Consider the following 25487-nt stretch of genomic DNA (forward strand, 5'->3'; position numbering starts at 1 on the left):
AGTGACCTTATTTCATGGCAGATGGGTGCAAGTGGTGGCTTGCACATTTAAAGTAAGTAGATGTCAACACTGTCTACTTTCTCAAAAGCAAATTGAAGACTATTTTTGAAAACAGCCTAACTGTGTCAACATCATCTTTCTATATTGTTGGTGAATAGCGTCAGAATTTTTTCTTTTTGAAGTTCTGGAAGTTCAGGTATACAGTGAATGTTTTGCTAGATGTCAGCAGTAGTATGTATGCAGCTACTAATTTCTTTCCAAAGGAAATGCACACAGTAGTGATGCTGAATCTAAGAATAGAAATTCCTTTAGTTATATTGTCTTCAACCATAACAAGCAAATTCAGTGCCTGTGAATGTGGTCACTTACTCAGTACACGTAAACCTTGACTGTAATTGGACTGCAGGTGTGGAAACAACAATAAGCAACAATAATAAAAATGTATATGTGCTACTTAAAACTCCTGTTACCAGGCAAATGCTTTCTTCCTCATATGGTTTTCCAATGCAGTAAAAATATTCTTGAAAATAAGGTGTAACTGGTAAGAAAAGTAATGCTTTACTCAAATGCAAACAGCACCCTAAGGCTGGGCCACCTCTCTGCAAGAAACTTTTAGCTAATCAGGAGATTATGAAAGGTATTTTTGCTGGAATGTGAAGGCTGACTATAAGAGAAAGACTTTACAAAATCATGTGAAAGTCACAAGCCAATAAAGGGAAAATTAGTTCTGATAGTACCACAAAACACCATAAAACACTTAAAGGGGAAATAAATGACTTGTAAATGACTTAATTTTTAAATTTAAAATGATGTATTTATATTGAAGAAACAAAAATCTGAATAAAACGTTTGGATTTTCTGGGAAGAAGATATTGTAATCAACCTGGATTAGAATGGCCAAGCAAGCAGAAGGTTTTTCAGCAGCTTCTTTTTGTGAGAAATTTTAGTGAAGTTCTGTGTTTGTCAGAATACTTTTGACGGAGTACAACTTCCAAATCTAACCTCTGTGAAATTAAGTTTCTATTCTTCATCCTTTAGTAATTAAAACGAAAATTTCCCTTGGAATCAGACGGGCCCAAGTGGGATTCTGCTTTTGTATATCACCATCATTAATGTCAGTAAGCTAGACTCTTGATGCTGCAGTGTTTGTTATTTTACTCTTTTGCATCTGCTCAAATTTAAATAAATAATTCTTCATGCAGCCAAGTACAAATGAAATATTTAAAAATCTTTCTGAAGTAAATATCTAGGGTTTAATTTATGGTTCTGACATGGTCAGAAGCAGTACTTGAGTACTATTTCTAAGAGTAATATTGAATGAAACATTTGACAGCCAGTGTACACTATTAATGCTTCTTAAGTATAAAATAGCACTCTTTTTTTTTTGTCATTTTTCCCCCTATTTTTAAGAAAGAATACCCCTTGTTTGGGTATGCTGGTCCTGTCTGACTTAGCCACAATTTTTCATCTGCAGTATTATCAGAGATGAGGAAGTGGAGTTGGATGCTTACAACAGTACGCCATTACTACACACTCAGAAGGTGGGGACCACCTCTTAGCGTCTTGCGGAACAGCAGGATGTTAATTTTGCACTCTTCATCATAGTGCTCACTGTGTTCCCATCACTGTTTGTTACGTTTAGAACTCATTAGTTTAACTTACAAAAGATTGGCTGAACTCAAGTGAGATTAGTGCCCTGTTTTGCCAGGCAGAGTACAAAGCCATTGAACATGCTGTTGCAGGATAATGAGTTGACATTCAAAGTACAGTGCAGAAATACCTCTGCCGCTGACTGTATGGCCACACAGAAGGGCTTCTGACTGGATGTTGACACCTTGTGCCACTGCCTGTAAAGGACAAACCCACCTTGCTAAGAGAAAAGCTTGCAGCCTTTACCATACCTGATGTGGTGGAAAGGTGGGGTTGTTAGGCTAGTATAGTGAATAGGTGCTGTCAGCATCCCATTGCCCTTGCCATTTCTGGTCCTGGGCACAGCTCACTTAGGTCCCGACATACATGCACCTGGGATACATGCATACGTGGCACCTGGGATTTAGCAGAGAACAGAACTTGTGAGGACCTAGGTTTTCTTTCCCGGGCGGAGCTGCTGTAAAATCACTAGGGCTTTGCACTGATTGACCACAGCAATGTAGCTGATGCATCACATCACCATCACTACAACATAGTGGGCTCTCCACACATCAGGCCACATTTCTATGCTTTATGGAGACACAAAAAGTGCACCTCAGCATGAGAAGGTGGTTCCTGTCACTTGCATTTCCTGTTTGGAGTGGTAACTGATTCCTTTCCAGCTGCTGTGACCCTTTCTTAAAGAAAAGGGGAAGACGCACACAGGCAAACTCACTCCTCTTTCTACTGCAGTTAATGGCAACAGCTACTGAGTTTAGCTGGAGATAGCTGCATCAATTTTGGAACAATCTTATGGCAAAAGTGTCATCCCTTAATTGCACCTATTCCTGACCCTCTCCTTTTCTCATCCTCACCAGTTGAGCTTTCTTATCTCAGTTGTGTTTTGTTCTTTTCCTGCAGGAGAAAATACAAGAAAACATCGCAAAGGTAAGACTAAATCAGAGAGGACTGGAAGGTATTTGTGAGTTATCTGTCTGTTTTTTGTTAGGGGGTTTAAAGGAGGATTTTCCTGTTACAAGATTGGTTTTGTTCCCAATGAAATGCCATTCCATGGATTGTTGCCCTGTTTGAAGGCCCATCTTGCACTGCTGCTCCACATTCCTTCTGGTGTTAGTGATAGTCCTCCTCTGTGACGTTGGTGGAAGATCTCCCTGAGTGAAGACAAAAATATTTGCCCTTGAAGGTCAAACCGTAATAAACGTCACTCTGTTCCTTCTGCACGATCTGCTGCTCCTAACTCCTATCACTTACTCATCCTGTAATAAAAAATGGATTGTTGGCTTGTAGTATCGCTAATGATCTGTGCCTTTGCAGGAGACTGAAGGGTAGCAGCATCCTGTTGATTAACAGGCCCTATTACAGCTCCCTGATCCAGTTATCTGACTGCCTCCTTGCAGGAGGGAAGACTAATGGGGTTCTTTGGCAGATTCATTTTTCCTTCCTGGGAGCCCTTTTGCTTGGTTGCTTCAGACCACACTCTCTGCAGCCCAGATTTTTGGGGCTGAGCTGACTCCCCCTCCACATCTGGAGCATTAATTGGTGGCTTAGTCTCATGCCATACTGAGCATCTTGAGTTTGTGTTGACTTTAACTGAATTTGAGACTCCTGCAGAGTGCTTCCTAAAGACTAAACCCTGCAGCTCTACTGAGTGTACCCTTCCCTGTTGTGTGGTGTTGGAGGCTGGTGGCTTCGCTGTTACCTTGTGCTTCAGATGACCACTCCATGCGATGTTGGTGGGACAGGCTGTGGATGTGCTTGTGTCACAGCCACGAGAGATGGCAGTGTGGTGGCCTGAGTCGCTGATGGAGGTGTCCTTGAGTTGTGACAGGTCAGTGGAAAATGCTGATTCAGGGATTTCTGTGCTGCACTGTGCAGGTGAGCGCTGTCTAGAGTGAGAAGCAAAGTAGAGAGAAGGTGGATGTTTTTCTAGATGTTTTCCCGCATTTGGAGCTGATACTACTTCTGCATGCAGCCCCACTTTTGCCCCATGTTTCCCTTGCTGTTACCAAGAACATTAATTATGAAGATATCTGTGGCCAGAGGTGTAGAGTTGCTGCAAGAGGATTTATGCTGGGCCCGAAATGGTTTCCAGAATGAATGATTGCTGTTTGTGTGTGTGTGTTCTGCACTGCTTGCGTTGTCCAGTACCATGTTTTATTTGGATGTATTTTCTGTGTACGCAATCTTAGTATCAGAGAGGCTTGTATTCAGCATCTCTTCTGTATGGGAGAGTGTCTGCAAGCCTCAGAAGATAGAGGAAGTATGTTACAAACTCCTACAATCTTGTATCAATGACATCCTGAGGATTAAATGCACCTGAAATGGCAGTCTGTTTAAACATACCATTACAAGGTTAACCTTTCCCCACCAAACAGACAATTTGCATGTATTGCCAACTGATGCAGAAGTGTGATGTCCGGAAAAGGAGGCGGCAAGGCAGCAGTGCATCAAAAAGCTGGCATTAAGTAGCATCTCTCCGAGATGGTAATTCCAGAAATACACATAAACTTACAACTTGGCACAGGTCTCTACCTTCGATTCCCACATTCATCTGTTGTGGGATTTTCTTCTTTTTCCTTTGTTACATTTTTTTGAAACTATCTATGCGATTCATATGTTACCAAGCTCTGGAGGGCTACTGGCAGCTAAAGCAAAACAATCCTTTGTTGCTTTTGCATCTTCTCCATTTCTCTTTGGGGAGTGATGTCAGTAATCACATAATGATGCATAAGTGGTAGTAAACAGCACTTGACTATGCAAGAGGAATGCTCTTCTGTATCTTGTAGTGTAAAGGAACAGTTTCCCCTGAGTTCCTTGTTGAGAAGGAAGTTGTGCAAGAAAACCTGAGGAGAAGGAGCCCAAATGAGGTCTGAGCCACACTAAAATTGTAATTGGAAATAAAAGACACTGACTTCTGCGTTGATCATTCTGCTAATTGAGTTGACTTAAATGCTTTTGTAACAATAATATATTGATATGATTTTCCTCATAAAGTTGGAAGGTTCACAGCTGTCTAGACAACCCTAATTTCATTAGTCTCCACCTAGTAATTGCAGCTGAACCACTGAACTGTGAAGCAGATTAATCATGGCAATATTGGAGAAGCAAGATATTTAATGAGAACTCAGGTCATCTATCATTCTTCCATGTCATTCACCTTGGGTAAGTGAAGAGTAGGTAGCTTAGGAAATAGTAGTTGGAGAGGGTGTCAGCAAGAGGGAGAACAGACAGAAAGCAGAAGCTTTCGTGAACTCTCGGGTCCTGCATTGCTTCTGCTTTTTCTGGAGCACCTGAAACCTCTGTCATGTTCTGTGTGACTGCTGAGACTCCCAGCAGCCCAAAAGCACCCAGCTGTCGGATGCCTGTGGGAGGTGCTCAGTGCCTTCTATTCACTGGGAGATTAGCAAGGAAATGAAGCTCTCAGGTAGCCCTTCGCAATCCCTTCTTAGGTTAGCTTCATCTCCTTTGGTGAAGTTAGCTGCTGGAAAAGTAGCTCAGCAATCTGTAGTCAATCCAGGAGGCTCCTGGAATGCAGGGAGGAGAAATTATTGAGCAAAGTAATAGAGAGCCACACCAGGGAGGAGGCAGTATTGGAACTGTTGCTCACCAATGCAAATGAACTGATTGGTGACATCAGGACTGGAGGCTGCCTGGGCTGAAATGATTACACAATGGTGGAGTTCACAATCCTGAAGAATATGGAATGGACAAATAGTAAAATTAGGACACTAAATTTTAGGAAAGCCAGCTTCCATGTCTTCAGGGAGGTGGTCAACAAAATTTTATGAAAAACTGTCCTTAAGGACAAGTGAGCGGAGCAGAGCTGGCAGATCTTCAAGGAAGCTTTCCTTAGTGCAAAAGAGCTCTCCATCCCCAGGTGTGGGAAGCCATGAAAAGAAGGCAAGAAACTGGCATGGCTGAACTGGGACCTGCTGGTCAAACTGGAGAGCAGGAAATGCACAGGCAGTAGAAGCAAGACAGGTATCCTGGAAGGAGTATAGGGATGCTGCTAGGCTGGGTAGGGATCAGGAAGGCCAAAGCCCAGCTGGAACTGTACTTAGCAAGAGGTGCAAAGAAGGACAAAAAAGGCTTCTACAGGTACATCAATTAGAAAAGGAAAGTCCAAGAGGGTGTACCCCCTACAGAGAGCAATACAGGCAGACTGATAACAACAGACAAGGAAAAGGCTGAGGTACTCAACATTTTTTTTGCCTCAGTCTTCACTGGCAGCTGCTCTTCACACACCCCTCAAGTGGATAGGTTGGAAGGTGGGGACTGGGGAATCAGTGTCCTTCCTGCTGTAAGCAAAGATCAGGTTCCTATTAAGGAACATCCACAAGTCTATGGGTCCTCAAGAGGTGCATCCCAGAGTCCTGAGGGAATTGGGAGATGTAGTCACCAAGTCACCCTCAGTGATATTTAAAAAGTCATAGAGGTCAGGTGAAGTCCCTGATGACTGGAAAAAATGCAATATAGCACCCATTTTTAAGAAGGGTAGAAAGGGTGACCCAGAAAACTATTGACCTGTCCACCTGACCTCTGTGCTTGGGAATATCATGGAACAGATCCTCCTGGAAGCCATGCTAAGGCAAATGGAAGAGAGGGAGGATGTATGGGACATCTACCATGGTTTCTCCAAGAGCTGGTCCTGCCTGACCAGACTTGTGGTGTTCTATGATGGTGTACCTGCATCAGAGGAGAAGGGAAGAGACACTGGTGCCATCTATCTGGATTTCAGTAAGGCCTTTGACATGGTCCCCCACAACATCCTTCTTTCTAAATTAGAAAGAAATGGATGTGATGGATGGACACTTTGAGGGGCGAGGAACTGGTTGCAAGATTGTACCCAAAGAGTGGTGGTCAGTGGATCCATGTCTGGATGGAGATTAGTGACGAACGTTGTCCCTCGGGGTCAGTACTGGGACTGATGCTCTTTGATATGTCTATCAATGACATCGACAGTGGGATTGAGTGCACCCTCAGCAAGTTTGCGGGTAACACCAAACTGTGTGATGCTGTTGGTGGGATGCCATCCAGAGAAACCTAGACAGACTTAAGCAGTGAGACCTGGATAACCTCATGGGGTTTAACAAATACAAGCGCAAGGCCTTGCAGCCGGGTTGTGGCAACCCCCACTATCAGTACAAGCTGGGATGTGAAAGGATAGAGCACAATGCTGACAAAAAGGACTTGTGGGTACTGGTGGATGGCAAGCTGGACATGAGCCAGCAATGTGCCCTCACAGCCCAGAAAGCCAACTATATCTTGGGCTGCATCAAAAGATGCGTGGCCAGCAGGTCAAGGCAGGTGATCCTGCACCCCTGCTCTGTGCTGGTGAGACCTCACCTGGAGTACTGTGTGCAGATGTGGAGTCCTCAGTACAGGAGAGACATGGACCTGTTGGAGCGCGTCCAGCGGAGGGCCACAAAACTGATCCAAGGGGTGGAACACCTCCCCTGTGAGGACAGGCCGAGAGAGCTGGGACTGTTCAGCCTGAGGAAGAGAAGGCTCTGGGGAGACCTGGTAGTGGCCTTTCAATATCTAAAGGTGGGCTGTAAGAAAGGAGAGGACAGACTCTTTAGCAAGGTCGGTTGTGATAGGACAAGGGGAAAATGGTTTCAAACTTCAAGGACTGGTCTAAAAGTATTGCCTCCTATTTTATTACGTTGTCCCACAACATCAGAGGCAAATGTTGGTGGTATGGCAGTAGCGGTTGAACCTTCCTGCCAATATTCTTACATTTTGTTGCTGTGTGACAGATGGCAGCAGAGGGGCAGTGTGTCAAAATGGTGTCTGATGTGGAACTGCTTATGAAGCAAAGGTGTATCACTGAATTCCTCCATGCAGAAAAAAATGGCATCCACTGGCATTCATGGATGCTTCCTGAATGTTCCTGGAGACCAAACAGTGGATGCGAGCTCAGTGAGGTGGTGGGTGGTGCATTTCCGCAGTGGTGATAGCGACAGTCTGCTGGGGCAGAGTTTTACGAGCATGACATGCAGGCTCTTGTTCATTGCTGGCAAAAATATACAGCTAATGAGGATGACTGTTGAAAAATAGTGTTTTGTAGCTGAGAATTTGCTCTGTCAAGTGGTGTTATTGTGCTCTTTGTAGCTGTTGTATTTTCCACGGAAACAAATAGGAGCATTACTTTTAGAGAGATCTATGTATATGAGATTTAGATTGGATATAAGAAAAAAGTTTTTTACAATAAGGGCAGTGAAGTGCTGAACAGGTTGCTCAGAGAGGTGGTGGATGCCCTGTCCCTGGAGACATTCAGCATCAGGCTGGACGGGGCTCTGAGCAACCTGATCTACTGTAGACCCTGTTCATTGCAGAGGAGTTGGACTAGATGACCTATAAAAGTCCCTTCCAACTCATATGATTTTATGATTCTATGACTTTCAGTTCAGGCGGTGCAGTCAGTTTAGCACTTTTAAGGACTCACTGAAGTCCTATATATCTTCTCAAGATCTGTCCAATGAATGATCTGTGTTAGACGGCATACTTAATTTTTTTTTTGCCATTATGATCATAGAATAGTTTGAGTTGGAAGGGACTTCAACAATCATCTAGTTCCAACCCTCAATAATTTGCAGTAATGCATGTGTACTCAGCCAGTAACACAGAAATGTGTGTTGTGTTTTGGTTTAGCTGCATGTTGGTTAATTGTACAATTTAATTTTTCATTAAGATGCAAATGCTTCTCTTAAATTTAACTTGTTTTATATAAAAGCTAAGTGAAAAGAGTCCCAATATTTTATCCATCCATCATGAATGAACGTTTTTTTTCTCTAACTATCTGTCAATGCCATATATGAAGTACAAAAACAGAAAAGGAAATGTAACCAAAGTGCCTTTGAGATACGGCTGTGACACTGAAGGAAGCATCTTAAAAGGCCTTCCAAAACACTAATGTAATATGTTTAGAAACAAGATTACGCCCTCATTAAAAAAGGTCAATTTGTGATACAAACCACACGGTCTGACCATCAAATCTTCCCTAATTTTCTGAGGGATTTTGCTGTTTCTTCTTTGCACAATCAGGCAGTAAACACATAAACTGTTCTTTCCCATCTCTTTCCCACATTTTCCTTTTCTTTCTCCGCTGTGCCTGTGCTTCTCAGTTCCAGTTTGCTCTAGCATTTAGTTAATACACTCAGGGGAAAAAATGTCAATGTGAACATCCTTCTTTAAAAAAAGTTTTTTAAAAAAGTGATATATATGTTAGTGTGTAGCACAAGGAGAGAAACCACACATGCATGTTACATATAAAGTGGAAAATGGTACTTTTTCTCCCAGCTTTAGCTGATGAGTGTCTTCAGGATTACTCACTGATACTTCTTTAGAGGAAAATAATCCACTGTCTTTTTTGGATTACTTCAAAATGCTGGTTAACTTCTAGCCTTGCAAGTCTCATTGTAGGTGGTCTATAAGTAAAGCGTTTATTCAGGAACAAATCCTATAGCTTTACCATATGCAGAAAACTGCACTAGTGTGTCTTGTCCTTTAGTGCTACTAGAACACACTAAAGAGAAGGAAGCATTGGTGCTCTCTGAAAGCTCATTGTCATAGTAAGGGCATTATATGTGGAGATTGTTGTCAGTGCTATTGATAGAGAACCATCGAATAACGTAGACTGGAGAGGACCTCTGGAGATCTTCTCTTCCTGTTCCCAGTGCTTCATAACATTGGTGTGTCCTTGGTTAACATTTGGCATTCAGCATCTCACTCAATTTGACAATATATTTAGTTGTATAGTACTTAATTCTGACACCACTTAATTTCCATAGTTTATCTGTTGACATTGCAAGGTTATCTTAATTACAAATAATAAAAATTCCCCTAATTCCTTAAGCCTTACAAGTAATTATAATACCGCTTAGCTTAGTTTTTCTTTATTGCTGGATTGTCTCCAATACCATATAAGTAGGATGCATTAAAGGTCGATAGCCTAATCAGTAGCATGCACATGCAAATGTACAACTCAGTATGTCAAAATTCTCTGTGAAATGTAAATTCTTTTGGGTACTGAGACCTCCTCAGCTCACTGTTACTTCAGCAGGACTTCTTGAAACTCTGCATTTCAGGGAAACTGATGTTAATTTTTCAATTCAGTGCTGCTGGGCATTTTGCAAAAGAAGACTACTAACTTATTTCTGTAATATTACAAGTGGAGCTAGTTCTGTTAAATTTAATGAATGTTTACTTTCAGTAAAAAAGGTACTGACCTACTGAGTGTTGTTTATTAAGTGCAGTGCAGAATCATAGGTGCACTGGGAAAAAAATTGAAAATGGTATTTAAGTAAAGCTTGTAATTAATTTGCACATGAATGGCCAATTTAAAGTGTCACTGGCAACCTTAATTTGGTATTTCCTAGCATTCTGGGTGCTTGACTTTGCAATCTGAATGATCATTTAATGTAGTTTAAGTGCAGTCATTGCGGCAGCATTACACAGCTGTGAATAAAAAGTTGTGGTGCAAGCTGACAAAAGCTAAGTGGAGTTTGGGCTTTAGTTCATGGAGGAAGCTAATATTGCTTGGTTGTGTGTAGAGAAACTTCATGTTGAGTGAGGAAGAAAATAACTATCTTCTGGAAAATCCCAGCTTTTTTTCTCCTAGCACTTTCTATAAGAAGAAAACAGTAAAAATGACTGTCATTTTTACATACATTCCCTCTTTTTGACCTTCTCCTATTTTCCTCCCTTATGAGAACTGGAAGGTGCTTTGAGATCAGACTCCATACAAACATGCACATTTTTTCCTTGCTCTTGAAATCTTGCTCAGTTTTTCTACACAAAATGTGGCAGCTGTTTCTTAATATGATGGCTTAATATGATGATAGAGGAAGATATAAATTTTGGATTCTTGACAAGAGTAATGGGACTTCCTTTATCCAGAGTAAAAGTAAATTCAAAATAATTCTGAAACAGGACTAAATAGTGATGAAATCTTTCTTACTGTTTTATATTGCTATTATTTTATTGATATATATTTTATACCATATCTCATATTACACAGTGTTGAAAAATTATCAATAAATGCAAGATCTTAATGATTAATAATTATTAAAATATTGAATATACCAAGGATAGCTTTTCCAGCTGATTTATTATACATCCAAAAGATATTGGTTGTACAGAATTTATTTTAACAGTAATACATCTTGCATGATAAGGAATGGATTCTGTCACATTTGAACATGGCAAGTGTAGCTTTTGCTACTGAAATACTGTGACGACAAGTGTCTTTCACAGTAAGAAAGGTATGTCAAGGTTTTTCCTAAATGTTAGGAACATGCTTAGGACACAGGCTTCGTTATCATTTCAGCAGCGCTGATAACACACATGTGCTTTTGCATTGGTCCTCTATCCATACATAAAACTGATTTTCATAATGTAATTGTGATATCATCTAGCTTCAGGTTTTTACAGACACTGTCCAGAATTGCTTCAGGATTTTAGATCACATTTTTTGCTGGATCTTGTAAATACATTTGTGTTACTCTTCCATAGCTGAAAGGAAACCAGAATATCTATACCATTTTGGAAGATGTTATTTGTAATCCCTAATTTTGCAAAATTTGTTCCCTTTTAGGTAGGGTAAAATTGGTGTGAAATGACTTTCAAAAGTATAGATGCTTTCTTTTTAAAAATTCTTAGTGCCTGACAAGTTTTCCTCATCAAATCCTGGGGAAAAGACAGAACAGAAACAGTCTTGATTTTTCTTCTCCTTTCCTGGGCTTTGTTTAAAAAAAAAAAAAAAAAAAATCTGCTAGGTTTTTCACTAGTGAGGCACCCAGGTGATTAACAGTCTAAAAATAGGTGAGACAGATTAGATGCACTACAGCCTTATGTTACTTTGGCACTTTTGTTTCTAACAATTGGAACCAAACAAGATAGTGCACATACGAATTTGGAAAGCCTCATGGGAGGAAAATAAGCCCAGTCTCCTGACACCTTCCCAATGGGTTAATTTGGTTTTGAGTGATATCCAGCACTCTTCACACTGACTTATTTTTAGCTACATTGAAGTGGTTTGCTTTTTAATTTGGAGTTTTGCAGTTTTCATTCTTTACTTACTTACATGGAATGTTATTCTACTTTTAGGTACACTGCTACCAGTAAGTGTTCATTTCAATTCTAGCTATTCTCAGCTACTTTACTAAAGCACATTCAAATAATTAGATTAGGATATGGTGAGGGGATGTAAGAGAAAGTTCTTTTCCCATGATTTGTATAAAAAGGATAATAAAACATAATGAAGAATTCAGTTAAGGCCTATATTATTGCTTATTTGACATGATCTTTCTGTAAAATACCATTGATTTTTATTTTTTTACTTTTGCCCCTTGGAAGTGAGTTACTCAGATTTGATGCATGGAAGCCAATTTAATCTCCTTAGTGAATAAGACATTAACTTTGGTGTTCGTGTTGGTAGCATAATAGAGAGAAAGCTAGGGCCATTGCTACTCACACAATTCCTCTATGGCTGAACAGACTTCTCATTTCCCAAGCCTGGATGAAAACTGTTGGTACTGCTAGGAAGGAACCCTCTTTTGATGGAGCTTGACATAACTGTTAGCAAAGGCAGAGGCTGCTCTATAGAACATCTCTTTTTATCCTTTCTTTCTTATTTGCACTGTAAAACCAGAACTATTTTTTTTTCAGATACTAGTGCAGATCTTCTATTTCTTGAAAGCAATTGTTAACACAATGTTAACACATTTGTGTCCACTCTTTCTTTTCCCTAACTGCCATTTCCAATTCCTTTGTTCCTCCACATCCTTCTTTCCTGTGTGCAAATTTTTCTAATTCACTGCATAAGTAAGAAAAACATTAGTCTTGAATCTCTGTATGACTCTGCTCTTCCACTGACACACACTACACACAATAGTTTTCTCTCTCTTAAACCTTTCCCTCTAAGGGAGAGCTCAAGAAACAAGTGGGAAACCCTAACATTTGGGATTTCACTGCCACTTGCTCCATCTAGGCTGTAGGACTTTGCCATTCAGTTGAATATCCAGAAGTTCCTAGGGAATAAATACCAAAGGAAGGAAGGAAGAAACAAAATAATGTACATGGACTTCTATTTTTTTATTGCTGAATGCTAGATTTTATCTGATCAAGCCAGTAATCCCAGCAGCTGCTAAAAAGTTGACCCCTTGGAGCCAGTGCTTCAAGTAATGCATAGATAATTGATTTTCCCATCAAGCATTTATAATATACGAGCTGTAGCAACTTTGAGGCCGTTTTAGTTTTCAGTATTCTAGGTAATTGCAAAAAGCTAGTTGCTTAAATTATCTGAAGTTGCAGCATTTCCATGACTAGTTCAGGACCCTTTGCCTTAGCTGTGTCTCAAATTCAATTTAAATCAATAAAGAATTGTTTTGATCCCTCTCTTTGATTTAGCGGTCAGACCAAAAGACAACATTCGTGGTGGCTGGGGGAAAGAGAGAGAGAAAGAAAAAAATTGCTAACGACTGACATTATTTTGGCAGTTAGTGTAGGAGTGAGATTTTACATGGAGAATTCTTTTGTAGGAGAGCAAAATAATTGAAGTCCTGTGTAAGCTTCCAGACTTCAAAATCTCTCACTTCCTAGACACACATCTCCCTTGCAAATGACAGAGGGAATCCTAAGGCAGTTTGTTAATACTCTATCAGACACAGTGGATGAGGCATCTTTGGTGAGATATTTGTTCCAGGAGAAGATCAGCCATCTCCTAGCAGTGTGACTTTTTCTCAAGAGAAATTTCTCACTTTTAATGTGGATTACACTGGAGCAACTGAGAAGTCTTATCAAATATAGGAAAGCTATAAACCCTCTTTCCTCATTGCTGCACCAGAGAGACTTCCTTTTTGATTTCTACTGATTAAGCACTGTGTCTGCATTAGCAAATTCTCAATGGATTATCCAGGACTTATGAATGATTTTCCCCCTCAAATGCATTTTGTTTGCCTGTTGTCCTGCCTGTTTTGAGATTATAACTGACGTACAGTATTTTACTGAAACGATAGCTGAAGAAGTCATCCAGATTTTTATGTCTTATCTAGGTGGATATTACACTCTCTCTGGACCAAAGTACTTATCACACATTAAGGTGAAAACATCTACAAGAGCCTATTGTGAAAATATTAGCAGCTCCCTGCTGTGTAGTGCCATCTCCGCAGGCACAGGGGAGCATGTCCAGTAATGTATTTTGACAGGCTGGCTTCCAAGTGTTAACACAAAAAATGGAAAATAAGCCTTAAGTAGTAGCAAAGGATTTGGTCTTCCTTTGTGCGTGCATTAGTTTGAAAAATAATCACACATTAATATACTTAATACATGTTATTTGCTCTGCTTCCTAACTTGTAAGCTGAGTCAAAGTATGCATTGAGCAGCACCACAGAGAAGATTAAGAAGCAATTTGCTGTAGTTTATGGCTGATGTGTCTCCTTCCATCAATCCTATCCATCTGATGATGAGTCAGAAGAGATGCAGACCCTGCTTCAGAATTTCATGTGTATTTTTCCATGTGAATTAACATTATTCTCCTGGGGATGATGATGCTAGATTAATTCTGCAGAGGAACAATTACTCTCCTGGTATGGAGGTTCTCAAGTAGAAACATCCAGTTGTTCTGTACTTACCTGCACATACCATGCTTCTCAAAGGCTTCATAAAAATGTCTGAGCTGTTTACATTGTGGATTCATTGTTTGACTATACTTGGATATGCTAATGTGCTTGGCTGTACAGACAGATGAATGTGTACATATAGAATACATGTCAGATGCACCTAGTTTGAGATTGATCTTGATCTCAAGCTCTCAGGAGTAAAGTTGTGCATGACCATTTCCAAAGATTTTTTTTCCCTTCCCCAATTGTAGTAGAGAAGCAAGTTGTTGTTGTTGTTTGTTTTGTTGTTGTTGTTGTTTGCTTTTCAACAAAATGTAGGGGCAGCACTTTGGAAGTCTAGATTTCCAGTGCCTGGTCAGATATCCTTTTGGGTTTGTGCTTTTTTCCATATAGCTGCTTACTCCTAATAATCATACAGATTCATAAGCTACTTAAACCTACATTTCCTCTCACCTTGCTACAGCTTTACCTTAAGATATAAGAAATAACTATTTTCTGAACATAATTGATGTGGTATAGTTAGATCATGATTTATTTCTCAGGTTATTAGTCTTAACATGTGTAAGTATCTTATTTCTGTGCTCCTTTGCAACATACTCAGATTTAGCAGTCCATGTAACTATGCTTCATAACTTTGGAACATTTTTTTGACTAATATTTACGTAAAACATGTTTTCAGGGTATTCTTTTTACTATTTTGTTGATTAGGATCACCTATTTTAAAAAGGGACAAAAATAAAAATCCATTCCTTTAAGTTTGATGTCAGAAAAGATGCTTCATGCAGTGCAGAAAGCTTTCAGTAGACTTGCTGCTCTGTGAAACACAGCTGTTCTGGGCTCGTATACCTCTAGCTCATTGTGTTGCTTTTCAGACTCTGAGATATTAATAGTAATGAATAGATAGGATGACAGTGGTTCTTGCTTGTTCTTCCTGGGAAAATTCACAGCAGAATGCACTTTAAAAACAAACAAACAAGCAAAACAACACCAGTAAAGCAAGTAAAAGAAAGAAAGAAAAAGTGAGAGATGCTGATCCACACTGAAGTTTTTTTCCAGGTAACCTAATAACATATCTAATAACACTTAAATTCTGGCAGTACTTAGTGATTATAAGAATTACTAAGAACTTCTCCAGTTTTGTCTTGCATTCTGGACAGAAATACTTGTCCACTACCTACTGTAGGAGTGGGTGGAATCCATGGCCCAGATCAACAGTGGTTTTGTGATTTATGTCTTGTGGTTTTGTGAAATAAGTGGTTGGCATCGGAGAAGCTAGTTAAGCCCCTACGAACATGAAACGTTGAATGCTCAAGGAATGAGCAGGCACAGAGACTAATCTGCTGTCCTACTGCTGCTGGTCCATGTTCATGTGGTAAATAGCTACAACATAGCAATAAAATAAAAATCTGCATTATTAATGCTGACCATGTTTTGCATATAGATAAATGAGTAGGATCTCCTAGGCTATCGTCAATCCAGCATCTTTTGCCACCAGTAGATTTGTTTTGAAAAGGAAATCAATACCTTCTTGTAACATTTATTCTCTGAAAAGCAACAGCTTGTTAATTTTTCTTCAGACTGACTAAGCTGTAGAAATGGTTCTGCTTTCCTACAGATTTCAGTTGTGATGTGTATTCTTTTACCCGGTGATATGGTGAACGTTTTCAGACTGTGGGGACAAACACATCTTCAGTGAGTTTCTGCACTCATAAAACAATGTAGACAACTACTTGCTCTGTTCCATACTATAGCTTCAATTTTAATGCTCATGAGGCATGAAGAACTTCAGCACCAATATGAAAATTCTGAACACTGGACTAGATGAATCCCTTTCCTGTCCTGTCCTAAAGCTTCCAAAGGTGTGAGTTTTATCCTCAAAGCCTGAAGGACACTGTCCTCAGCATGCGTAGTGCTGGAGATTCAGCATCAGGGCCTGGAAGGGAGCCAATTCACGTTAAACGCCTGGAAACTGTAAATGTCAGCATGGAGCTGAAAGGATATATAGAATAAACGTGGCTGTCCTCTTTTTGAAGTGAGGTATGAACTAACTGGAGGTACAACAGATTCAAGCAGAGCATTTTTGTGATGAAAATCTTCAATACTTGAAGGTTTTTACTCTTTTGGGACCAAACTTTGAAGTTTGGTGATGACAGAGAGGCTCTCCCGTTTTTCTCAGGACTGTCCTAAGGAATACTCCCAACACATGTATTCAGTACAGTTTCATTTCTCTCCTATTCTCAGCTGGATGGGCTGAGTACTGAGAGTGCAGCACCCCAATTATTCTGTCTGCATAATCTTATGAGCAGGCCAACACCACGCTTTTTGTCAGTGTCCTTGAGAATCAATCGGAGACCAATGGCAATCAGCATCAGCTCTCATCTTTTTATCTCTAGAGAGCGGTGTTCAGCCCTATATTCAGCATAGCCTTGATGCTGCTCTAATCTGAATTTAGAACTGAAACATTTTAGAAGGAAAGTATAATTAAAGTTGGATTTGCTTCATCATTTGTCCAGTAACCTTCACTTAGGAGGCATAAATATATAATATTTATTATATTACATACATATATATAGTATATATATTATATATTATGGCATAAAGAATAAATGTAAAGATATTTCTGAATTACAGCTTTATTATCCTTTAATGCTCAAACATTAGTAAAACATTAATAAAAGAGTTGTGCAGCAGTTAGACTTGGAGATGGGGCTCAAGTGGTTTGCGGGTGATTCAGGTCAGCTGAAAAATGACAGAAGGTGATATGGACTCTCACTGGTGTTTGGAACCTGCAGGTAGTTTGTCACATCACTAGAAAAAGTGCACTCCTCTGCCGTTGTGAGTTGCTCCTTATTAATCCACCGATGGAAACATAGATAGCTCTGAGAAACCTTTCGCAGTGTCTGTAGACCTGCACATAGTGGTTGCAACTGAAAAAGATGTAGGTGGAAAAAAATGTCTTCAGTCTCTGTAGCTTTACATTTCAGTGGGTAGTATCTGGATTTCTGTATATTGAGAGTGATGGGGGACTTGTTAGGTGAATGAACTGAAAGGGGAAAAGGTAGGGAGATGGGCCTAAAAACAAAACAGCAGCAGTGATCTGAGGAGGAAAGCTAATTTACTAAATATGATATTGGAATGCAAGATAACACAGTAATACAATATAATTGGAATTGAGGCTAATAAATCAAATTAAATGAGAGAGGGTGTCCAGAACCAAAGGCCTTACTCTAATGCTGAAGGTGAGGTGGCTAGGGAGCACACACTGCAGATAAGACAAAAGGGAAAGGGGACGTCTCGTGACCTGTGAGCAGTTTTATCTTTCCCTCTGAATGGAAAACAGAAACAGAACAGTGAAAAGTCCTCTGGGATATGTACTTCTCTTCTGAGAACCAGGTACCTGGAAAATAGGCAGTCCACAAAACTGGAGCATTAACTCTTTAACTCCCAGTGCTTTACATGATGTTATGATGTGGAATACAGATAAAAATAATAAAACCATGACATTAGGATAGCATCTTCCTTCAAAGCATCACATGCACACAGATGCAGCAAAAGCTTTCTCTCTGAATTGTAATTTTGTTACCCAAACATCATATTTTATGAGATTTATAGATTTCTCTCTGTAGAATGATCTCAACTAGAGGTACAGGTATAGAAGTTAAAGGAAAGCATGTACTCACTGGGAAATATAAAAATTTGATATTTTTGATTGGAAATAAAATTATTAAAATTTAGAAGTTATGTATTTTCAATACACTAAAAAATGACATCTACATTTTTGAATCTTTCAATTGCCACTAAATTTGTCTTTAAAAAACAGAAAGACATCAATGAAGTTAGTTTAATTATACTGTTAGGCGTTATTCTTCTGGAAATAAGATGTCTAACAAACATTTTGAGGAAGAAGGCACTTGAACAGTCATGACTGTGTAATAAGTGTTTAATAATTCTGTGTTTCAGTTCAGCTGTGTTTCCCTACCCCATGAGTATTTCTCTTGAATAATGCAGGTTACTAGTTTTCTTGTGAAACTGAATTGGAGCTCATGACTCACTGAGAAGCAGGGAGTTTATTACTTGATGAGAAGAATAGGCATCACAGTTATGTGTTAGGTGTATAGAATCCAAAGAGTCTGGAAGCATATCTCCCAGCTCCACCAATTAATCTGACACAGTCCTCAAACAGAGGACTTGATACAGTTGTTCACGTGTAGGCATCCCATGTTGTTTCACAAAGCCACATAGCCTCTGGCTTCAAAAGCGTGGGGCTCTTTGGTAAGCTTTGCATTACCAACTTGTTGCATTGAATGCTGAGGGTACTTCAAACATAGGGAAGGGTAGGTGACTGATTGTCACCAGTGTCACTGTGTAAATTCAGGCTGAAAAACAGCCGAAAACTGTGTTCTGCTGAACAACCAAGCTATAGAGACATCTGTGTGGATATGTTTAAAAGTCTTTATAAAGGACTTTGTGATGCATGAAGAAACACAGAAGTAATCTTGGCTTGCTAACACATGGAGATTTCATGTCTTCTGCCTGCTTCAAAGGTTTAAAATATTTTAACTTTAAATGCATATATACTTATATATATATATATATTCATTTTGTTTTTAAAAACCATTTTATTCCAACTTACCTCTAGTGTTATGGTCTGTTTTCAAGCTGTGTTGAACACAGATTTCCACACAGGGCTCTTCTAAGCTAATGTGAGGAAAAGGTGGCAAAAATATTTTGGGAAAGGCAAGAAATTTCTATCTCCAAGGATACCTCTGAGGCAGCTTTAACCACTGGTCTCACAAAGTGAAAGAATGACCAAGGAAATGAGTGAATGTTGTTTGAACGCTCTTCCAGCTAGGAGTGATTCAGTCTTAAAAGTGGGTGTCTTAGAAGCAGAGCTGTTAGGGGGGAAGCGTGCAGTGGTAATATATGAGGTCTAAATGTAGCTCTGGGACTAGATGCACACAGAGATATCTCCTGGTAGTTTCCTTGCACAGCAAGTGTGAGAAATCTTCCAGGACATCTTCTTAGAAATGTTCTCATTATTTATTTAGTCATCGATGAAACTAATGGTTGCGACTGAAGATACCTTAAAGCTGTTTTCCGTCCTGTCCTTGGAATGAGCTAACAGTCTTCCTTCACGCTGAGTGTTTCTAAACCAAACTAAAGCACATTTTGCAGACAGCACACAGCCTGTTTTTTTTTCTGCTATGAATTCAACTTGGTGAATACTCAAAATCTCTAACTGATTAGCACTATCCTTGGTAAGAAATGGAAGAAAACCATGCAAATAATGCATCCAATGCAGCAAATTTGTTTTCTATGAACTACTTATTCTTGCATGGGAGACTACAGCACCTCATTCTGTCACTTGTTAATAACAGTAGTGACGTATTATTTTTCACAGTACAGAGAGAGAAAATAATCTCATTGTGGTAAGTTAGCTTGAATTGTCACTTCATGATGCCATTCCTGAGACATTTGTTCAGCATCTGTTTACTGCCTGGGTCTTATCACCACTTCCCAAGCTGTACTATTTGGGAACCTGAGTTTTGAAACTTTGCCAGTACAGCTGAATAGTTCCATTATTATTATTATTATTATTACTACCTGCTTTTTGACTTTAGCAAGGACTGACCATACACCACAGGCTGCAGGGAGAGTCTTAAAAGGATCCAGTGGTGTGATATTGGTATCCTATCCAAGCAGTACAGCAGTAATAGAAAGGGAAAACCTAAACAACTGAGTAGATTATCAGACAAAACAACTATATAGATCTTCAAAGATTCAAACAGCTCGTCTGCTTGAACTTACAGTGTCCTGGATGGAAATATGTACTTATTTTAAAATTACACTGGTTCTGTTTTTCAAATAGGATTGTTATTGTGAGGTGTGAATCATCATAGAGAATAATAAGCTACAGACCTTGCAGAAGGGAAGTTGCCCTTTCTGGAAAAATACATTTGCAAGGAAGTGTTGCAATTTAGTGTGACCTTGCCTAAAACTCATATTTCCCCTTGGCTTTGTTTGTTATGTTTAACATTCCAATCCTCCTCTTAGTTCAATGATAATCAGCAGCAGGTTTGCAGCTCTACTGAAGCTTCTTAAAACATCCTGAAATTCCCTTTTGGTATTAGTTCAATGTACCTCTGAACATTAGCTAAACACTTTGTTAAATTTGATAGATCACTTTTCCCCTGATTTTTATTTTGTTTTAATAATTTAAATTATTTGATTAGTCTTTTATCATCTGATAAGCAAATATATGCATATATATATATGTGTGTGTAAATCCCCTCTATCTCTGGTAGTCTAGTAAAATGTCATACAAATAAGTCTCTCTGGATGTTTTTCACTTACCCCTAATGTTATGTAACAGAAATAAATTTGAGGGGAAATATTTTGTTGTTTGGCACTTCTCAGATTATGAAACAGTGTTTGCTCACTTACAATACTGAACTCATTCCACACAGGAATAAATCTTTAAAAGGTATTATTTATGGAAAAGAATAGTAAACTTCCTTCAGATTTTAAAGAAGGACTTTTAAAATGTTAAGGGTCGGTGGTCAAACCCTCAATGAAACTTCACAGGGTGCTTGAAATACTTTCTTTTTTTTTATCCAAATGCATAAGGATATTTAAAAGCTTGCAGTCAACTCCTTGAGAGTTATTTATTGTATCTTAAAAAATACAACGTGTGCTGTTCTAGCTTGCCTAACAGCAATCAAGGTTTCAGGCTGTTTTTTTTGCCCTACAGAAAGGCACAGTGAAAAGAGCTGATGGATTTTCTTTATTTCAGGAGCTTGTGGGAAACAGTGGTCACATTTGAGCGACTCCACAGTCTGATAATTCACATACGGTCAGTCACTGCGTGTGTGTGGGCACAGAGGGTGATGGGGCCACGCTAAGGCAGGATGACAGCATTTTTCTTAGCTTTTTGACATGAGGTTGTTAATCTGACTTTGAAGAGAAGGAAATAAGCAGGCTAAACTTTGGTTCTCAAAAAGTTACTGCTTATTTCAGTTGGAGCAACATTTCCCATTTAGGCTTTTTTGGAAGTCTCTTCTCATCTATCTCTCCTTCTTTCCATCCTTCCCCAGGACTCCCACTGCTCCTCCCATAGGTTGCAATTAGGACTGAACAAGAAAACCGTAAGAACATGAGCTCCAGTACCATGTATGTGACAATTCAAATACCAGTCAGAAAAATTGTTTCTTAGCCTTCATTCTGGTTTTAGACTGGATCCTGGTTTCAAATTAGCCCTCTAGCATGGGGACAGAATTCCTGGAAGGACGAGCTCTGCTCAGCCTGTGAAGGTAGCCAGAAAACAAAAGAATGGGAGATAATATTCAAGAGATTGAATAGCTCTTTTGGGAAATGATGAGACTTCTGCCCTGTGGATATTACATTGTCTTGATAACTCTCAGTGATGGAAGATAGAGCAGACCGGAGAGGATTCCACAGCCTGGTGATGAAAATGATGAGCCTTTGGTGTGAGGAAAGATTAGAAAGATGAAGACCATTTTATTTAAAGATGAGATAAATCAGAGTGGATACTTTGGTCTTCTGGAAACAGCCAGTTTTCCAGAGCAGGTGTTATCTCTTTCCCATAGCATAACGACCAGAGGGCAGGAAAGTAATGAGGCAATTCTTTCAATTTGGTAAATAACTGTGCCCCATCAAGTGTATTTGTAAACCAATATCAGTAAGGCAAATAGTTAATTAGGTTTCACAGTGCTGCTAGCCACATTTGCTCAGAATGAAAGCAGCTGCAGTTAATTCATATATAATAAATGTTTTCGGAAGGCTATAAACTCTGCCCTTCATCTTACTGATGTGATCTGCAATTCGCTTTATGAGCAGTTCTGCCAGTTTGTAGATATGATCCTATCTGAAAGGCAAGATGTGCCAAATGAGACAGATAGATAAGTAGTTCAGCAGTCCAGTGTTCATCAATCTGTGACTGAAAGTGCTATGAGAAAGCCAAGTTTGTTGAGAAGTAAATGAGGAACTGCAATACTATATTGTACACGTTCATTTTACATTAAGGCGTCCAGAACTGCAATGTGAGAAATTCACTCTAGAGACTATAAAGACCTTTTAAGGTGATGATGAAGACTCCGTTAATATTTCTACCTTTTTTTTTTTCAGAATATATTTCTAACTCTGTTTTTAAAAATCTCTCAAAGACTTTCTTTTTAATATACAGAATGATTACAGAAAATGAAATTCTCTTCAATAACTGTAATTGCTCATTGTCATTCAGATGTGAATTTGATTCAGCAGGGTGATTTTTAGAAAACACATACATGAATTCCAAAGTTAAATGTATTTCTCCATATTGATCTAACAAATACTTGCGTTTTGTTAATTGGAGAAAGGGAAAAAAAAGCGATGAGGAAAAAAGCTGGCAGCTCATTAAAAATCAAAAGTGATCCTGTACTGGTTTGACTTAATTCTAGCACCTGCAAACTTTTCTCGTGAAAACTAGAGAAAGAAGCTAGCATTCTGAAAGAGCTGAATGAAACTCACTAGCTAATATTGCATGGCAGAAGGATGAAATGAATGGAAAGCAAACTGAAATGCAGGAAAGAAAAAGAAGGCAAGACAAAAAGGAAAAATGCATATATCTGAATGTTTAACTCATTTTTTCTGATGCACAGAAAATTTCTAGACATTTCAGATGAATTAATTTCAGATGATAGGATTACATTACAGAATGCTGAGAAAATTATAAGTTAGCCTCTCTTTCCAGAAAATGGCTACAGAAGTAACTTGCTACATTTCTAATTCATTTTTCAGATTGAGTTAGACTGAGTTGCTCTCACTCGGGCTACCTGGTTCCTTAGTCCTTGGGAAGTCCTAATGCTATAAGCAGGGTTTCACACGGAGTAGGGTATTGTACATCCGCAGCAAAATGGCAGAACCCCATCCCTGCCTTTTAGTAAAATATGAATTGACTTCTTTTTAGGTTTTGATTTTTAATTTTGTTATAGACTCATTGCTTCCAGTCTGAATTATGTCATGGCTCAGACTTGAGGAAGAAAAGAGGAATTGTTCAACCTATTTTGGAGATAAACTGTCATTACATGCTTATAATCAGATTTCAGTGGTTTTGAAGGGAGGCTTGTAAAGATGAATTTTGTACTGTGAAGGGATGATGAGTAGGCAGATGGTCTATTAATTTCCTGCTTTGGGAATTTTCAGATGAAGTAACTCTATCTGACAAATAGACCCAATGAGTCGTAGAGAGGTGACTACTGAACATGAATTAAAGTCTTTAATGATACTGTATTGTGCTAGTCTGGACAGATTACCATAGGTAACTGCAACATTAAAGGTACATACAGTATCAGATAGAGCCTGGAGGGAGGAGTGGTGTATTTTACTGAATCAAAATGTGACAGAAAATGAAGAAGCCTTTAGGCAAACAGACCTGCCTTCAGGTACATATCTCTGTGATCCTGCAGCTTTTCCTCTGTCTATCACAGTTGCAAAAGCATTAGTTCCACAATTCAGACTAAAATGGTAAGAGAGGAGTACACCGCTTCTTGGCATGGAAACAGTCAGTGGGTAGAGTAGCAGGGGTCACAGTCCATGATTAATCTCTCCAGCTAGCGTTATTAATGTTCCAAACGTCACTCCTTATTCATTTCACCCACTTGAGTCTGTCACGTCCTTTTGTGCCGACGGTTCTGAGAACAGGTTTGACATGTAGTGTATGATAACAGATGTGCAGCTGGAGTAGCTGACTGGGAAAAAATTTTAGCCTGTTGTGAGGGACATGGATTCTTTACCTCCAAACACTGCTTTTCAATCCCATAATTGTCCACAAGTTTTAGGGAACCTATATAAATTAAACTATCTAGAGAAAGACCGTGTGGTTGAGGGGATTGGGTAGAGGTCTGGGATTTTCACCTTTTCAGCTCTGTGAAAATCTCAGCTGCACCTATGAACTGAACTTGTTCTGTTGTACTTGTCTCCATCTGAAAACTAGAGATGGATTGTTGTGAAGTAAATGCAGTATTTGCTTGTAGGGAATGATGTGTTGTGAAGCACATGGGACACAGACCTGTAGGTGCAGTTTTCACACTTTCACTCTTCAGAACTTGTCAGGCTAAGACTGATTTTTCCTCAAATGCTGAAATTTAAATAAGTTAACTTTTCAGTGTTTCAAAAGATGTAAGTTTTAAAAAGGCGTATGAAGTGTTTACTGGACAATATAGATTCTTTTTTTTAACTTCCATAGATTTTGTGGAGAGGGAATATGAGAATGTTGGGAGAAAAGGGTAAAAATAAATAAATTAGCTCAAGTCAGCTTTGCAAAACATGTATATGACTCATTTTAGGATTGACTGAAGCTCAACACTCAGCATCCACATTGCAATCCATTGTGCTAGAGGCTATTTACAACTGATGTTCTAAAGTCTGTCCGTCTTGTCCAGCAATGCCACAGTTGGATATAACAAATGAGACTGGCTGAGGAAAAGTGGGAAAAAAGAGTGACAGAAATGACTGACTGTATGCAGTTTTCAGGCCATTCAATGAGCTTGCTGCATATACAGATTCTGTATTTCCATGTTAATGCTCAGTAACGTGAAATGTGGAGACACATCATTATCTCATTCTTCTTCAGATTTTTGCATCTTAACTGGAGATAAATTTATTTTATGTGGGATAAAGAATACTGTTTCATGGAATAAATATCCATTAGTGAAGTTTTATACATGTAGATGTCTGCTATTGACTACCTTTAAGAGAAATTTTGGATAGATTTGGACATTGACCTATCTTGGAATGGCAATTCTTATTTTCCTTTGTGGCAACTGAAGAGAGGCAATTCTGGTGCAGTAGAAAAGCAAATTCGGTGAATGAAGACTTCTCTCATATCAAAAGGGAAAGGTTATGTGCTTTCATGTAATAAAGTACTTCTTATGCTCAGAATTAATTAGGTGGTAAAAGGGGATACTTAGAAAAGATATTTTTATCAAAGGGCCCAGCATTACTTTAGTAATTAGAGTCTCTGTGAGTTAATATCACACAGATCTGCGCAACATGTTATTTTTTTCATCTTTATAGAAAATCTCTTAGTCATTCTATATTGCTTTTGACTTTCCCACTTTTTAGATGCATGACTAGTCAAAAGGCCACACAACCCTCAAATGGAAATAACCATTTGCACTGAAAATAGATCTGCCAAGGTTAGCCTTTTCTTCCTTC

General features: G+C 39.0%; 1 protein-coding gene across 10 annotated transcripts in view; it reads left to right on the forward strand.

Annotated features, from left to right (window-relative positions):
- Positions 1 to 25487, forward strand: part of PDE1C (phosphodiesterase 1C) — a 317833-nt gene that overhangs the window by 142906 nt on the left and 149440 nt on the right. For 7 of the 10 annotated variants that reach the window (XM_021385552.1, XM_021385547.1, XM_021385545.1 and 4 more), the window contains one exon: positions 2551 to 2577. The exons of 2 other annotated variants lie outside the window; for them this stretch is intronic. In XM_021385552.1, coding sequence (XP_021241227.1) covers positions 2551 to 2577 — 27 coding nt within the window. Of the gene's footprint in view, positions 1 to 2550; positions 2578 to 21031; positions 21127 to 25487 lie in introns of those variants that run through there. One more of the 10 variants, XM_021385555.1, reaches the window with a different exon arrangement.

Source organism: Numida meleagris, chromosome 2, assembly GCF_002078875.1.
Source record: "Numida meleagris isolate 19003 breed g44 Domestic line chromosome 2, NumMel1.0, whole genome shotgun sequence".
NCBI lineage: Eukaryota > Metazoa > Chordata > Aves > Galliformes > Numididae > Numida > Numida meleagris.